We start from the raw sequence: 18506 nt of genomic DNA on the forward strand, positions 1-18506 counted from the left end.
ACATCACCACCAAAGAAAAGAAAACTAACAATAGGAAAAATCGTTCCATTCGTCATATTTTTCTTGATTGGTAACAGAGCAAATTAAGTCTAATATCTGCAGATATTGTTAAAAATATGCGTTTTGTATTGTGTCCTTATGAAGCCCTTATAACTCTGATTCATAGCATTCTCGACCATGCGAGACCCTCATAGGTAGTCAAGGTCGTTAAACACTACCGTAGTGCATAGCAGTAAAGGAACAAATCTGTAAAAACAACCATTGCAATAACTGATGTAAGATTATCAAGAAAAACACGAATGGGTTTTATTAGTCATCGAATAAGGGGTATTTTTTTAAACTTTATTACTGAAAAATGGTCAAGAATGCAACAGATATATATGGGGGAGTTTATGCCGATAAGAGTTATAATTTGGCCCCTGAAATGCTAAATTATTTAACTTATTCAAGCTTTTTAAAATAATGTTAATCTTACTGATATATGAACAGGTTAATAAAAGCCGGACCCTTTAGTACAGAAGTGAATCGTGTGTTGTCACTATGACATCAAATGCATGCTCAAATGACCGGACTGTCCGGACTTGGATTTGTGAAATTAATTTTATTATTTTCATATTTGGCGTATATATTTCATTAATATAATTCTGGACTTTATTGTAAATATAGACATATTGTTTTACACGGACATATTGTCATGATCTTGGACAAAGGACTGGATTTCAATAACTCTATTTATATAATTACTTATACTCTGTGACAGTTTGGACAATAATTTTGGAATACCAGTCATAACCGACAGCGGACACTATATGCTCATATCATCATATGTTATTTCTATTTGGCATCTTTTAATCCTCTTACTCCCTTAACTGCGTAACTGCGTGTGCTTATATATATGTTACATTGGATTTAGTTTGGAGTTTGTTGTTCGATCTTGTCGGACTGCTAAAATAAAAGATGAGGGAGCGAAATTTTCCTTTTTCGTTTCATATTGATAGAACCCAATCTTACCCGGCTATACATGGTTTATATAACCAAACTGACCAATTACATTTTTTCCCACGTTTATTAGCAGTGTGGGGCTAATCAGATAAAATCGTGTTTATTTTCATTATAAAAATGTAAATATGGATTTTTATAAGTTGATAAGTATAACTTTTCAGACCTATGAAAAGCACTTCAGATCTTATCATAGGAAATCCTATGGAGATGGTGTATATTAATATCATCTGTTCTTAGTATTCAGTATTCCCCCGACCACTAGTTTCCGAAGCATTCGGGGACGTAGGAGCCAGGGAGCAAGGGGGAAATTTCTTGTTCAAAAGTGCGGGGTTCAAAACTATGCTTTTACACTCTCTTTGTCATTTTTTTTTTTAATTGATTATAAAAAAAGATGAAAATGATAGAGGACACTTACTTACTATAGAAGGTTTTTTTTTTTTTTTGCTTTGTCACTTTTAGAGGCTTGCCCCCTACTTTTCAGTTTACTGCTACGCCAGTTATAGTGAAACTTATTTTTGAAGTGCATTTTTATAAACTTCGTTCAACCCTCTGGTATGTTAAATGTAAAGATTCCCCATTATTCTAGATCTAATCTTGGACATTATATAGGTCCCAAATCTAATACTTATTTTTTATATGTTTTAATTTTATTTATCCTTTGGCGATATATAATTTATCAACTCATCAAACTTTGTCATGTCAATTTGTATTAATAATCATGCTAACTATGTTAATTTGTCATCAATATTACCCTTAAGGTACCTTATGTAAATTCCGACGTCACATGACACAATAAATCCTAACAAACAACATATAGTAAAGGTGCGAAAAATGAGGTAAAAATTGTGTTGAAAACAGTAATATTGGCTTTAAAGACAACATGGCATGGAAGATACTTTTACATTTTTCAGTTCTAATTGGATTTTTCACCAAAGGTAGGATTTGAAAATATTATTTATATTTAAATCTCGGTATGAATACGAATACAGGTGATCACGTTTTTAATTACCTAATGTACATACATTGTGTCTATACCTACCTATGCCTATTATATCATGCCTTTGTTATATGGGGTGTTAATTAATGTTCACCCAAAACAAACGAAGAAAAAGTTCACTAACCATATTCAATTCAATTAGTGAAATTGGACGTATCCAAACAAAGCGTAAACAAAAATAGGGGTTCTAATTTGTTCGAAGAAAAATAAACTGAACTTATGAACAATGTTTTTTTCTTTGTTTATAACTCTTATATTTTAATTTGTACTCTTTTTTTTCGAAATATTAATTATAACTTAAGAAAATGAAAGAACTTTATCCCAGATCTGAAATGAGGAAATGTAGGGTATACTTTAATCAGACAGTTAGTTATTCGACAACACAATAAAACCTCTTGAGAATTTCGACAAAATAAAAAAAGGTACATTTTAACGAAGATTACTGCACATGTAACAGCGCATTTGTATTAAATGGATACCGTGGTTTAATGACCAATTCAGCAAAAACATAAAAATCACTTCGTCAAGGCGATGTTAGAGACACTCAAAATATGTGTCGATTTTTACATATAAATACATCCATATGTAGCAGTTCATACAAATTGTAAATATGGTAAATCCATTTCATCGTGTATTTATAAATAACTTCGTGTAGGTCTATTAACGAACATCTTGTAAAACTTTAATAAGGTTAGTATCTGTCATCGATTTCATAACTATATATATATACTGGCAATGAATTACTTATATAGTCGAGGATTGTAAACTTCGTCTTTTTAAGTTAAATTGTTTTGTATATGATGCCCTTTGGTGTATTCTATTTAGAGCTATAGTTAAGAACATAGACAGGGTGAGACTTCTATAGAATAATCAGAGTGTGCACCCCTCTTCTATAATTTGATTGATTGACTGTTGCTTTCTTCACGTCTAGTGGCAAATATTTCATGGTAAATCCATTTCATCGTGTATTTATAAATAACTTCGTGTAGGTCTATTAACGAACATCTTGTAAAACTTTAATAAGGTTAGTATCTGTCATCGATTTCATAACTATATATATATACTGGCAATGAATTACTTATATAGTCGAGGATTGTAAACTTCGTCTTTTTAAGTTAAATTGTTTTGTATATGATGCCCTTTGGTGTATTCTATTTAGAGCTATAGTTAAGAACATAGACAGGGTGAGACTTCTATAGAATAATCAGAGTGTGCACCCCTCTTCTATAATTTGATTGATTGACTGTTGCTTTCTTCACGTCTAGTGGCAAATATTTCATGCATATTCAGATCGATCTTCGTTCATCTTTTTTTCCCGAATGCGAAACACCTCATTTTGACATAAGTGCTGTTTGTTTTAAAGTCAAAATCGTACGACAAAAATTAATCGTAAGTTATACTAAAATGTTAATGCCTTTCGAGTATTATTTCTCGTACGATATTTTGTGAAATGAATCCCAGCACGGGACTGACATATTTATGAAATTGATTGCATATATGCAGATATGAAGGAAGTCATATACAGTTATCAAGGCACTTTAAGAGAAATAGGAAGTTAAATTTTGACTTACTGAAGTGAAATCGGAAAACAAGCCAAGGGTGTTGGATGATCCGATCATTTTACAGTTCTTAAGTAGAAGAGCTTTTCTTAAACCTTACTACGTAAGCCGAGTAAATGTTTTGAAATTCGGCAGTTTATTTTTTTCAAAAAGTATTCGGGTATTGAAAAAATGGTGTAAATTGATCAGAATTATCAATACAGAAGTATGTTCTCCAAGTTGATCATCAATCTCTCATCTTTTTATGTTCGTTTTGTACAAACTTGTCATGCACAGAATCTGAATGTTTTATATGTAAAAATATCTTTCTTTGTACCATTAACTTGGTTTTATAAGAAATAAAGAATCTCTATTTGTGATTTAAAAACAAAATCAAATTGAATATTATAATCAAGGATAAAGCTATTTTTCTAAATACAATTCTTTATCATGCATATCTAAAGAAACAAAATCGTCCTGTCTACTTTAACTCATCTCGGAAATGTCCAGTAAAACCGTCCGTATAAGAACATATATACATGTAAGGGTTTTTTTCCAAAATATGTTGTAAGCTTTATGTCTGTATGCTTTATACATGTTTAGCCATGTTAAATGTCCAAGGTAAGGTTCCTTTTCCCCGACTGATTGACAAAATTTAAAGAAGGCCTTATAAAAACTAATCCGCTGAAATGTGTATTATATAGTAAATCATTATAACATGATGTAGAACTTGTGGTCAACCGGTCAATAAAACATACAACATAGCCCCATAGGTCTGTCGCCTGTAAATTGACACGGTGGCGCATATATCAACGATAATATCTTATATATTTTTAAACTACATTTGTGTACTGCCATTTAGTGTTACATGTATAAAAGGTCAAAAAGTCATTTTAATACACAATTAATTGAAGATTATGCTCAGCGATGCATACTTAGATGTAAATGTAGACCGTTAATACAAGAAAACAGTAATACACTTACATAATTGAAGCTAATTGAAATAGGAGGAGGGCTGTGAAAGTCGCTAAAGACCGCAGAAAGTCTGTACCATAGATGTATACACATGTATAAATAGTTGCACAGCAATTATATAAGGAAGGGCTCATGATAAGAATGCATAAAATTGCAAACCCTTTGTCTCTCTCTCTCTCGTCGTGCCTGTCCCAGTCGACCATTTTTGAGGAACCTAACTTTCGTAGATTTGATGGTAATTTTCACCCTGTATATGCATGGGATACATAATTTATCATTCCTAGACATTTGAAAGACTACGTCAATTAATCAATCACTTAATCGCCCAATCTAAAATTATTCCTTGTTCTTACTGGAGCAAAAATGATCTGACACAAAATGAAGTTGACCGGAACTCGCGAGAAGGTTGGTGCACAGATACACATAGTCACTGACTGGGAGTTTCGTAACAGTATGTTGACCTGCTACAAAAACCAGATATACAATTTGGTTACTCATAGGTTGGACTCGTAGATTTGGTATTCCATTGAATAAGAAAAAGAATGAAGTTCAACACAATAACTTTTATAAATACATGTATGCATTTTATACTATAACGTTTTTTTTTTATTTTCACGAACTTAATGATTTGAATTACTACATAGCATGTCATTCTATAATATGGGTATGATTTTATCTAGCATGTCTAGATACAAAAAGGTAAGAAATAAATTATACACAATAAGTAATATGTCAGTTCTTCCTAAGAACGTTAGAATACAATGATATTGTCCAATAAGACAAAAGTAAGCATATAATTATCTTCTTTGGTTTCATTATTTCCCGTATTTTCCCATATACCACTGACATCTATCACAATGTTATATAAACAAGACATGATAAAATCTGCAGTCAGTTACTTAAATAAAGGCAGTTTAAACCGCAAAGGAAGACATTTAAATGAGATATATGAGAATTACATAAAATGAATTGGACCTGTCATTTTGTGGTTTTACCTACTAAAAAGTAAAACAACAAAAATACCGAACTCCAAGGAAAATTCAAAACGGAAAGTCCCTTAACAATTGGCAAAATCAAAAGCTCAAACACATCAAACGAATGGAAAACAACTGTCATATTCCTGACTTGGTACAGGCATTTTCTTATGTAGAAAAGGGTGGATTAAACCTGGTTTAATGAGAAATCTAACCATATATACAGTCGCATGATTTGGATAAAAATCAACACCGATAGTGTTGCTGCATGTTAATCATTGTATAAATTAAAAAAATGTCAAGCCTTGTTCCCCGAAAATAAAAATATATCTGCATGTTGAACGTCTCTGAGTATCATAGCGATTCCTTAATATTGCAAATCTGATATTTAGCATCAATCATGATTAAACTGGTGGTAATATAAGATTGACATAGCTGACATTTGGGTTCTATGACAGATAATATCAGATTGACATAGCTGAAAATTGGGTCCTATGACAGGTTTAAGCTGATGATGTTCATGAATCTTCGGAAACAATTTGTTTGAAATGTTCGCCAAGTTCGGGATCTTTGGAAAAATTCTGAAAATACCTCTGTTCGCCATCTTCAGAAACAATATGAGAAGGACACCTAATCGCCAAGTTCACCATCTTCGGAAAAAGCCCGACTAGTATTTATGTTGGCCAAGTTAGCCATCTTCTGAAACATATATAGAACAACACCCATGTTCGCCATTGGTATTAGAAACCGAGACACTGTAACGATCAGCTAAGGCTCATGTAGTCATCGAAGAACTTTCATCATAACTTTGTTTATGTAGTTTTTAGTTAAGAGAGCTCCTCTGTTAATGAAAAGGGTGTTATAAATCCTACTTTTCAAGTGTTCACAAAAATTTATTCAAGATAAAAATTTATAGATAAACCTCCATTTTGTTTAAGGGAGACAAATTGATTTCGCATTACCACTCGATATGCATTGTCCCATTTCTAATATATAAGTGAAAATAAGGTACACATTTGTACATGGTGATCTTATCATTAGTGATATTAAAATATATCTTAAGGCATATATTGTGTTGACATTTTACCACAACATATGTGTGTTTCTAGTAGCGTAAATTAAATGAATAGTATATAAACGTCACTATTCAAACATCTCATTTCTTGTACCGCTTAGTTCATAGTCTCTTGCAAATAGGATATAGGTCTATAAGAATTGAGTAAAAGACAAGATAACCATATGAAGCAACAAGATAGCAACCTAACAACAGAAGTAAAAAAAAACCAGATCTTAAGGTCATCATGCATGCGGCTTGTCAAAAATTGTCAGTCAACCATTCAGTATGATCATTTGAATAAAGCGTCCTGAATCATTAAAGTTAGCCTAGTCGTTCCTTTTAATTCAAAAGCAACAACCAAATTATCTGGCACAATACCAAATTCTCAATAGACAAAAAGGAAAGGAAAGAGACCGAGAGCCAATGACCAATAGTTAGTTACTATTTGTTTGGCACATCGGAGTGATTTTTCTGCACTGGTTTTTATTGTATGTTCCTTGGCGTAACCGATAGAGATCAAAATGGGACTGAGGGGTGCACCGGAAAAGATGGCGGGGTTCAATAACTATATTTTAATAGAAAACTATAAGACTCTATGTTGCTCTCTGTAGATGTCGTATGATTACTGTTTCATTGCCATATACACACACCTCCTCTTACGTATACATTCACATGTTACGTGGTCACCAGTGTACTTTCAGTCATCTTTCTGTTACAGTATTTGAGCGAACACTCAAGACACGAGCTCGAGACTCGATTTATAATATATGATCTATATACGAAACCATGATATAAGCATTACATTTATAAACTTATATGTAATAGGTTTGACAGAGACATGCATATATATGTCTCTGGTTTTGATGACCTTATATTATTCAAATTTAGATTCGTAATGATCAAAATGTTGCACGTTCAGCTTTCAGTATCTCTCAAAACCAGTACATGGACGCATATACTCAAACATAAGAAAGGTTTTCAAACTTCAATAAAGAAAACTATATGTGGAAAATAATTTAAAACCTTTAAAAAAAAATGTATGAACTTTCGAGTGTGTTTCTGTCGTAAATAAATTTTCGTTTTCTCGCATATCTTCTCAAGTTCGTGTTAACGATCGAGTTTAAAGAACAAACTACATGTATATGTAGATTAAATAAAGGACAATAATAGAAAGAAGTTGAGTCACTATTTTAAATAGGTGGTAAAATCTTGTGAAAAATATAGTTTAACTTAGTGAGCTTGGCTGGAAGAAAACTATTTGATCTGCATGGGTTACTTTAAATTACGTCAACTCTTTTTATTTATCTATCAAAAGCGAAATTCAGATTATTTATTTGTGATGGATGAATTGCACTGATTATGAAGAGCAATATATGTATTTTTTCGGGACTATTCACTATAGACAACACACTTTTCTAATACAGCTCTTTTTCCTAGTTAAAATTGATAAAGAAATCTGAGAGGAAATGAAATCAGAAAGTAAACTAGTTCTTTTATATCGTCTCCCCCATTTATTTAAGGTAAATCCAGAATAGAGAGCTTCGGATGTATTAACATTTATAAAGTGTTGTTATCATCATCTATTATAGATTTAAAACATGTTTAACCCCGCCGCATTTTTGCGCCTGTCCCAAGTCAGGAGCCTCTGGCCTTTGTTAGTCTTGTATGTTTTTTAATTTTAGTTCATTTATATGTTTTGGAGTTTAGTGTGACGCCCATTTTCACTGAACTAGCACACAATTTTAGTAAGGGGCCACCTGAGGACCACCTCCGGGTGCGGGATTTTCTCGCTGTGTTGAAGACCCATTGGTGGCCTTCGGCTGTTGTCTGCACTTTGGTCGGGTTGTTGTCTCTTTGACATATTCCCCATTTCTATTCTCAATTTTATTAAGTAATAAATACGTACATGCAAAGTAAACTTGTTCATGTTTGAATGAAGATTTTATCAATGTAGTTTTAGATTTACTGATTTTAAACATATTGACGTAATAGTATATAACAGTTTCCAGTATACTCTATTTTATATATAAATGCGGAAAGCTTGGATTATATCCGAATTTATATATATATTTTTGAAATAAAAGGGTATGCAGATTACGCACTAGAACTTGATTTCATATTTTTAATACTTTTTCGTTTTTGTTTAAAAAATTCGAATAATAGATTTGAAAAGCGTTTCTTTTAAGTCAATTGTCCTTACTTCAGATGCTCTAAAATACTCTAACTGACGACAAAACATTCTTACATTTTGGGCTGCATGCAGAAGTCATCAAGACATGATATATTATGAATAAACTGTTAACGTGTCGAGATATATGTTTATTTTTTTTGTGGTTTTTGTCTCGGATAATACCCCCTTTCCACCTTTTCCGCCAAAAAAATCCATAAAAACAGACATACAGGAGAAATATTTACGAAGGTACATGTTTATATACTTTATCACTGTTTATGACTATCGCCATTTTTATATATTTTTACAAATATGTTAACGTTCGGGTTTTGTTGGAAACATGTCTTAATATTATAGCGTGTGTTTTGAAGCGAATAAATGCTTCTTTGTTCGTATTTGTCCTATAATTAAGTTAATATTGACAAAGAAAATTTAAATTGCTTTACTTGTAGAAGAGAGTGTAGTTTTAACTGCAGGTTTTACCAATTTAAAGAAACAGTTCAAATACAAGTTAACGTTTGCATGAACGTGACATTTAAATTTAGGTTTAAAACTGATGTTATGTTAGAATATGTTTTGAACAATTAAACTAAGCGAAAATAGAAATGACAAATTAAAGAAAAGAACCCCGAGAAAGAGGGGTTTGGAGGTTGGGTTGGGTTGGTTGGGTTGGTTGGGGGTTAATTATACAACCATCCATAATTTTAGGTAAGTTGCATTCTAGATGGATGGATGGATGGATGGAATGGTGTTTAACGTCTAGTGGCAAATATTACATGCGTATTAGCTCGACAACATACTGTTGTAATACATGTATGAATATGAACCCTGTACTAGATCGACTGGTTGAGTCGGAATTTTAACTTGCTTGATCGCTACAGCTAACAGTCCTTAGGAAAGCATTTTACCCTTATATCCGGACACTACGCATGTCCATCTCTGCTCTTGCTCCTAAATGGTGCGTGCTTAGCAGTGAGGCAGCAGATTACTAGAATAGATAACAATATTTTTAAAGTACCGTCGAATGCCATTTCTATATTTCCCTAAGTTTTATATAAATGTACTTAACCCAAAGGTTGTAAATCACTCTGGTGAAATTTACTGTTTATATTTGGGCTTGATATACCCTAGGCTAACCTCAGCTCATATGTCAATATATCAATACTATTATAAATACATGAAATATCCAAATAAATTTCTCTTTTACAAAACTTGTTACCGTTTAAATAGTTCGCAATTATGCGTTATTGCAGTTCATTCAGACAGACTTATGATGACCTTGTTTCTTCTATATATCTATATGAATATAATAAGTCATTTAAGGAAAGCGCAAATGTTCGCAGTGAAGTCTCCTATTTTTGTCATCAGCGAAAGAACTGAAGAAACGTTTTCAACCGGACTATATATACTTTTAAAAAATTGTCAAAATTAAATGTTTTTACATATATAGGAATATTTAGTGGAAACACGAATTATGTTCATATAAATTGAGAAAAAAATATTGAATCCCGATGCATTCAAATTATGTACAAAAATAATTATTAACAAAGGGAAAGTTGATGATATTCAAGGATAAAACTGCATGAAGCCAACCTATCTTGATTTTATAAATTCTTCAATATTTATTTTTAAATTAGAAACAAAAATATCAAGACTAGAACAGCCAGTCTTATAAAATGAGCTGTTGTTACTATCACCATTGCACGAGTTTAATTGAGTTATACTTGAGGTAAAGATATGACAAAAGTTTCTGATTAATACAGACTTCTATAGACCATTCATCTTAAGGATCCAACCTTCTCTCACTCCTTTAGTCCATTTTTTTTATGCTCCCGCCGTAGCGGTGGGGGCATTAAGTCTTACCCTTGTCCGTCTGTACGTACGTACGTACATACGAACGTACGTACGTACGTCCCAAAATTGGTTTCCGTTCTCTAACTTGAGTTTGCCTCAACCAAATGTAATGAAACTTATACATAATGCTTATTACCACAAAACACAGACCAAGTTTGAATTTTGGTGGCGTCACTTTAACCGTTCTAGAGTTATGCCTCTTTATAAATGGAAAAATTGCAAATTTTTTAGTTTCCGTTCTCTAACTTAAATTTGCCTTAACCAAATGTTATGAAACTTATACACAATGCTTATTACCACAAAACACAGATCAAGTTTTAATTTTGGTGGCGTCACTTTAACCATTATTGAGTTATGCTCCTTTATAAATGGAAAAATTGCAAACTTTTCATTTTTTCTAAATATCAAGTTATTTTTAAAATTGGAGTTATCTTCCTTTGTCCATGATTATAGTTGAATCAACTACAATCAATGCTTTATACAATGCAATGTTTAATTTTGACTTCCACTGAGAAAACACAGATCAAGTTGAATTTGGGTAGTTTCACTTTAACCATTATTGAGTTATGCCCCTTTATAAATCGAAAGATTGCAAAATTTTTAGTTTCCATTCTGTAACTTAAGTATGCCCCAACCAAACATTATGAAACCTATACACAATATTCATAACCACAAAACTAAGATCAAATACAAATTTTTTGTCTCCGTTTTCTAACTTTAACTTGCCTCAACCAAATGTCACTTATTAAGAAACTTATACACAATGCTTATTACTACATAATACAGATTAAGTACGAAATTTGGTGGCGACACTTTTACCATTCTTGAGTTATGTCCCTTTATAAACATAAAAAATTCTGAATTTTTCGTTTCCGTTCTCTAACTTTAGTTTATCTCAACCAAATGTTATAAAACTTATACACAACTGTTCTAGAGTTATACGTGTTTACAAATAGAAAAAAATGATGAATTTTTAGTTTCTGTTCTCTACTTAAGTTAGCCTCAACCAAATGTTATGAGACTTACACACAATGCTAATTACCACAAAACTCAGATCAAGTTCAAATTTGGGTAGCGTCACTTTTATCGTTCTTCAGTTATGTCACTTTATAACTATATGATATACAAGCGGGGGCATAATCTGTGTCCACATGTGGACACTCTCCACTTTATTTGCATTTAGGATACTGGTTTTCCTTATAAACTGTTTTGCAATTGGCGGTTAAATTTTTGTCAAGTCATATACGACTCTTTTTCATTTTACTTTTGATAGCTAATAATTATTTGTCTGTACACAAAATATATGTCTACATCAACATTTGGAACACGTTTTGTGTTGAACATCTATTTATATATATCAAGGTCGATGAAACATATTTTATTTTGTATGTAAATTTCTCACATGAATAGAAATTTAACCTTTTAAATAATAATTAGTTCAAATCTAAAATAGGCGTCAATCGATACAACGACCACTATCCAATGTGTTGCTTTCAGTCATACGTGTCATCGAAAACTACTTCTTTCTTACGTTTAACTTGTTCGGTCACCGATCAAAATAATACTAGTAGTCGAAGGGTTGAATACTCCACAATCACAGGACGTTTACATGTCAAATAACAAGATCCTATATGTCAGGAGATTATTTTTCGAAGCTGATTGATATTCAGTGCATCCGTCCTTGCTCTAATTTTTCCAGTTATTGCTATTAATTTGCCACTGGACATTCTTCGTACGTGTATTGTCCACAAGACTGTTGTGATCCCTTTTTATTTTTATACAAGTTATTTGGTATCTCTTTCCTGTTACTGTTTAAATGGCATGGACTCGGAAATAATCATGTTCAAGTTTTATATAAGTTCGGTAACAAAAACGAATTTCAAATTTTAACAGGACAATACCATATATTACTGGTGAGACAATAAGCAGTGTACTGCCTGGTAGACGTTCAGCGATAAACCGATTCGAAAATAACACATTAATGAAAAAAATGTTTAGATAGTAAGACGCTTATAAAAGGGAAATAAATGTTTTTCCTCCGAATATTGTATATTAACAATTAAAGTGGACGTAATGTCAGAATAAAGAATATTTTTGTTCAAATTAAGAGGTCTTCGATTGGCAAGACCCTAGTATGCAATCGACAATGAGCTGTTAATAAAAATCCTGATGTATATTATATGAGCTGTGTCGGATAGAAATCGACGTTATGCAAATCAATATCAATACATCTGTTGACCTATTTTGGGGTTGAACAAATCTCTATGCAGTCTTAGAGTCTGACGTGAGTTTAACTGTTTGAAAATTGAGTTGATATAAGAACCCTACAAAACAGACCAAAATCCATCTCTTATTTCGTATTTGAATGTCCCAAAATCAATCAAAAGTCTTATACATGTACATGTATACGTGCACTTGCATAAGGTCGATTTCTATCGGACGCAGCTCATGTTATATCATAACGTTGTGCATGTTGACTAATCATGAAATGGGGGCGAGACGGGGATGGGATATTTTCTGAAACATTTTTTTTTAGGTAGTATGCGTTCTAGTTGAATTTTAACCTGTAAATTCATTGGAAAAAACTAGTTAATGATATACGTGATACAGGTATTTGTATAACATTAGGTCAATGATGCAGATAGACTGTTGACGTGGGTATATTGACTATCAGTCCATGATTTATACAAGAAATGTTTTGAAACTTAAAGCCACTTTTGTAGATGTATCAAACACATATATATAAAGATAATTCCAACACAACACGTAAGAGCAATGCCCCTTTTTGCCTTATTCACGGTAGATCATCGGTATATGTTTCCTCGGATATAATTTTCACACTTTGCCAAAATGTAGATTTTCTCATGCGATTTTTTAAAAGTAAAATAAAAATATTGGTCACCGTGCAATTTTTCAGTTTAAAAAATGTTGCATAGATTATGAATGAAAAAAACCTTTTTTTTTGTAAATACTAGTAGGAAGAAATCTATCAGATGGAATTTTGAATTAAAATATAAGAAGATATGTTTTATCATATGCTTCATGTAAATATCAAGAAACAAATGTTGTCAATGAACTTGTTTTCTTGCTTCAAGTAAACAAATAAATTTCATTAACATTCCTTCATAAAAATTTTACTATTTGAGTCCCCTTAAATGGCTAGGTTGAAAAATTGATTCGAACGAAAACATATATAAACAGTCTAAATAATGTAACAAATCACTTATTTTTCTTTATTCAAGTAAACAGTCTAACACATGAATAGCCAATCTGTATCAACATTTCAGATTTAAGCAAAGAAGTTGACCGATTGTGTACTGTTTTTTTACAATCCAAGATGGCGGTATACAGTTAGCTTTGAACTAATATCAATTCAAGTTACTTCAGTGTGGATTTTAACTTTTCAATTACCTTTATACTTCTTTACATTATTGTGAATGAGTATTTTTTTCATTGTTATAAAAACGTTACAATAATTTCTCTATTGTCACAAGAAGCATAAGCCACATTCTGAAACATACAAATTATATAAAATTAAACATGTATACAATAAATTTCGTCCCGAATTTAATGTGCTGTTTTGAAAAGGAACACATATATACAGACTTAGTACTAATGGTTGAAACTTGATTGATTATTTATACTCGTACATCGTAACAATTTAGAAGAGATTTATGACAAAAATATTCAGTAATGTTAACCCTTTTATTGTCATTACGTCACATTAGGTCATAAAGAAAAGGATTATAAACTATTGGTTTTCTATGTTATATAAGGAAGTAAAAGAAATAATGTTTCATAAATAAAACTATAAAAAATAAAATTCATTTTAAAGTTTGTCTGTTCTTCTGTGAACTTCTTACAACAAAAGAAAATAAAACAATTATCATGAAAGCCATATGATTCTCAAAATATCATCACAAATTTATTGAAATACACTCTATCGAGACAATGGCAGTTATGGGGTTCCTTCATTTCTGTATTCTTTATTTTTTTGTCATTTTTCTCTTCTCGTCTTGTTTTTATTTGGCCCATTATTCTCTATTCTATATATATCAGCACTCCATTATTCTCTATTCTATATATGTCAGCACTCCATTATTCTCTATACTATATATATCAGCACTCCATTATTCTCTATTCTATATATGTCAGCACTCCATTATTCTCTATTCTATATATGTCAGCACTCCATTATTCTCTATTCTATATATGTCAGCACTCCATTATTCTCTATTCTATATATCTCGGCACTCTATTCTATATATGTCAACACTCCATTATTCTCTATTCTATATATGTCAGCACTCCATTATTATCTATACTATATATATCAGCACTCCATTATTCTCTATTCTATATATATCAGCACTCCATTATTCTCTATTCTATATATGTCAGCACTCCATAATTCTCTATTCTATATATGTCAGCACTCCATTATTCTCTATTCTATATATATCAGCACTCCATGCACTCCATTATTCTCTATTCTATATATGTCAGCACTCCATTATTCTCTATTCTATATATGTCAGCACTCCATTATTCTCTATTCTATATATATCAGCACTCCATTATTCCCTATTCTATATATTATTCTCTATTCTATATATGTCAGCACTCCATTATTCTCTATTCTATATATATCAGCACTCCATTATTTTCTATTCTATATATGCCAGCACTCCATTATTCTCTATTCTATATATATCAGCACTCCATTATTCTCTATTTTATATATGTCAGCACTCCATTATTCTCTATTCTAGATATATCAGCACTCCATTATTCTCTTTTCTATATATGTCAGCACTCCATTATTATCTATTCTATATATATCAGCACTCCATTATTCTCTATTCTATATATGTCAGCACTCCATTATTCTCTATTCTATATATATCAGCACTCCATTATTCTCTATTCTATATATGTCAGCACTCCATAATTCTCTATTCTATATATGTCAGCACTCCATTATTCTCTATTCTATATATATCAGCACTCCATGCACTCCATTATTCTCTATTCTATATATGTCAGCACTCCATTATTCTCTATTCTATATATGTCAGCACTCCATTATTCTCTATTCTATATATATCAGCACTCCATTATTCCCTATTCTATATATTATTCTCTATTCTATATATGTCAGCACTCCATTATTCTCTATTCTATATATATCAGCACTCCATTATTTTCTATTCTATATATGCCAGCACTCCATTATTCTCTATTCTATATATATCAGCACTCCATTATTCTCTATTTTATATATGTCAGCACTCCATTATTCTCTATTCTAGATATATCAGCACTCCATTATTCTCTTTTCTATATATGTCAGCACTCCATTATTATCTATTCTATATATGTCAGCCCTCCATTATTCTCTATTCTATATATGTCAGCACTCATTATTCTCTATTCTATATATATCAGCACTCCATTATTCTCTATTCTATATATTATTCTCTATTCTATATATGTCAGCACTCCATTATTCTCTATTCTATATATGTCAGCACTCCATTATTCTCTATTCTATATATATCAGCACTCCATTATTTTCTGTTCTATATATGCCAGCACTCCATTATTCTCTATTCTATATATATCAGCACTCCATTATTCTCTATTCTATATATGTCAGCACTCCATTATTCTCTATTCTATATATGTCAGCACTCCATTATTCTCTATTCTATATATATGAGCACTCCATTATTCTCTATTCTATATATGCCAGCACTCCATTATTCTCTATTCTATATATATCAGCACTCCATAATTCTCTATTCTATATATGTCAGCACTCCATTATTCTCTATTCTATATATGTCAGCACTCCATTATTCTCTATTCTATATATGTCAGCACTCCATTATTATCTATTCTATATATGTCAGCCCTCCATTATTCTCTATTCTATATATGTCAGCACTCATTATTCTCTATTCTATATATATCAGCACTCCATTATTCTCTATTCTATATATATCAGCACTCCATTATTTTCTATTCTATATATGCCAGCACTCCATTATTCTCTATTCTATATATATCAGCACTCCATTATTCTCTATTCTATATATGTCAGCACTCCATTATTCTCTATTCTATATATATCAGCACTCCATTATTCTCTTTTCTATATATGTCAGCACTCCATTATTCTCTATTCTATATATATCAGCACTCCATTATTCTCTTTTCTATATATGTCAGCACTCCATTATTCTCTTTTCTATATATGTCAGCACTCCATTATTCTCTATTCTATATATATCAGCACTCCATTATTCTCTATTCTATATATGTCAGCACTCCATTATTCTCTATTCTATACATATCAGCACTCCATTATTCTCTATTCTATATATCTCAGCACTCCATTATTCTCTTTTCTATATATGTCAGCACTCCATTATTCTCTTTTCTATATATGTCAGCACTCCATTATTCTCTATTCTATATATATCAGCACTCCATTATTCTCTATTCTATATATGTCAGCACTCCATTATTCTCTATTCTATACATATCAGCACTCCATTATTCTCTTTTCTATATATGTCAGCACTCCATTATTCTCTATTCTATATATATCAGCACTCCATTATTCTCTATTCTATATATATCAGCACTCCATTATTCTCTATTCTATATATGTCAGCACTCCATTATTCTCTATTCTATATATATCAGCACTCCATTATTCTCTATTCTATATATATCAGCACTCCATTATTCTCTATTCTATATATATCAGCACTCCATTATTCTCTTTTCTATATATGTCAGCACTCCATTATCCTCTATTCTTTTTGCCTATTTTTCTTTATTCTGCATATTTTTGCCCTTAAGTTTGTACTTTGTGTCCATTTTTCTCAGTTTTGTAAACCCCCACCCAGTCTCTCAGTTATGAATATGAAAAGACAACGACAGAGTGTATGGAAAAAAAAAACAAAGATATATATTGACAATGATACCACATCTCCAAATGTACTTCAAATATATTTTATATCTTAATTTGACTATCGATATTGATACTATCTGGTTCTAGCAATACACTTCATATACAATTCGTTTTGATGCACGTCAGTGACAACGCTTGCTATCACCCATTGTTGTATGGCGTATCAGGAGAAGAATTATCTGATTATTTCACAGTATTTTTAAAAAATGTTACAGGGAAATCACGTTATTTCATAAGAACCAGACGAGTGTAATGATTTCTGTTCATCGTTGCACGAGTTAAGTTGGGGTACCAGAAGAAGTAATAAAAGTTTCTGATGATACAGATTTTAAACATTAATAGTTAGACTTTGACTTTGAAATTCCCCCCCCCCCCCCCATCTATCTAACTGTCTATGTGTGAGGATGTAGTTTAGTCCTTGCTTCTGGCATTTTGTTTCACCAATTTCTGTGATATTGAACTGCTTTCCACTGTTAAGAAAATGATGGTTATAAATTTCTGTCAAATTTAACAAAATATTTTCATATTGTACTTTGAATAGGTAAACATTATATGTGTTTGGTTAGAAAAATGTAAAAATTTAAAACTTTTATACACGTGTTCCTTGTTTACAAATATGGTTAAGTGCTTTTATAATAAGGTCGATAAAACATTTTATATTATATGTAATTTGGTGTATGATTTGGTCTTTGGTATTCTATGTTGTTTTGTGTACTGTTATTGGTCTGTTTGTCTTTTTCTTTTTTAGCCATGGCGTCAGTTAATAGTTTTCTAAAGTAGCATTTGCATCACCTGATACGTTGCCATATAATATAGGTCATGTAGATGTCTTGATCTGATTCAACCTGAGCAAATCGAGGGAAAAATCTTTATTTCTAAATAATCGTTTCGTTTCATTTGATCGGTTACCAACCAGGGTGATAGTCGAAGGGCTAAATACTCCTAAAACTATTT

General features: G+C 31.5%; 1 protein-coding gene across 1 annotated transcript in view; it reads left to right on the forward strand.

The window, feature by feature from the left end:
• The first annotated feature begins 1794 nt into the window (after positions 1-1794).
• Positions 1795-18506, forward strand: part of LOC127720863 (uncharacterized) — a 59000-nt gene continuing 42288 nt past the window's right edge. The window contains exon 1 of the mRNA XM_052227610.1: positions 1795-1937. Coding sequence (XP_052083570.1) covers positions 1883-1937 — 55 coding nt within the window. The 5' untranslated portion in view covers positions 1795-1882. The remainder of the gene's footprint in view (positions 1938-18506) is intronic.

The sequence above is a fragment of the Mytilus californianus genome, unplaced genomic scaffold, assembly GCF_021869535.1.
Source record: "Mytilus californianus isolate M0D057914Y unplaced genomic scaffold, xbMytCali1.0.p SCAF_11, whole genome shotgun sequence".
Classification (NCBI taxonomy): Eukaryota; Metazoa; Mollusca; class Bivalvia; order Mytilida; family Mytilidae; genus Mytilus; species Mytilus californianus.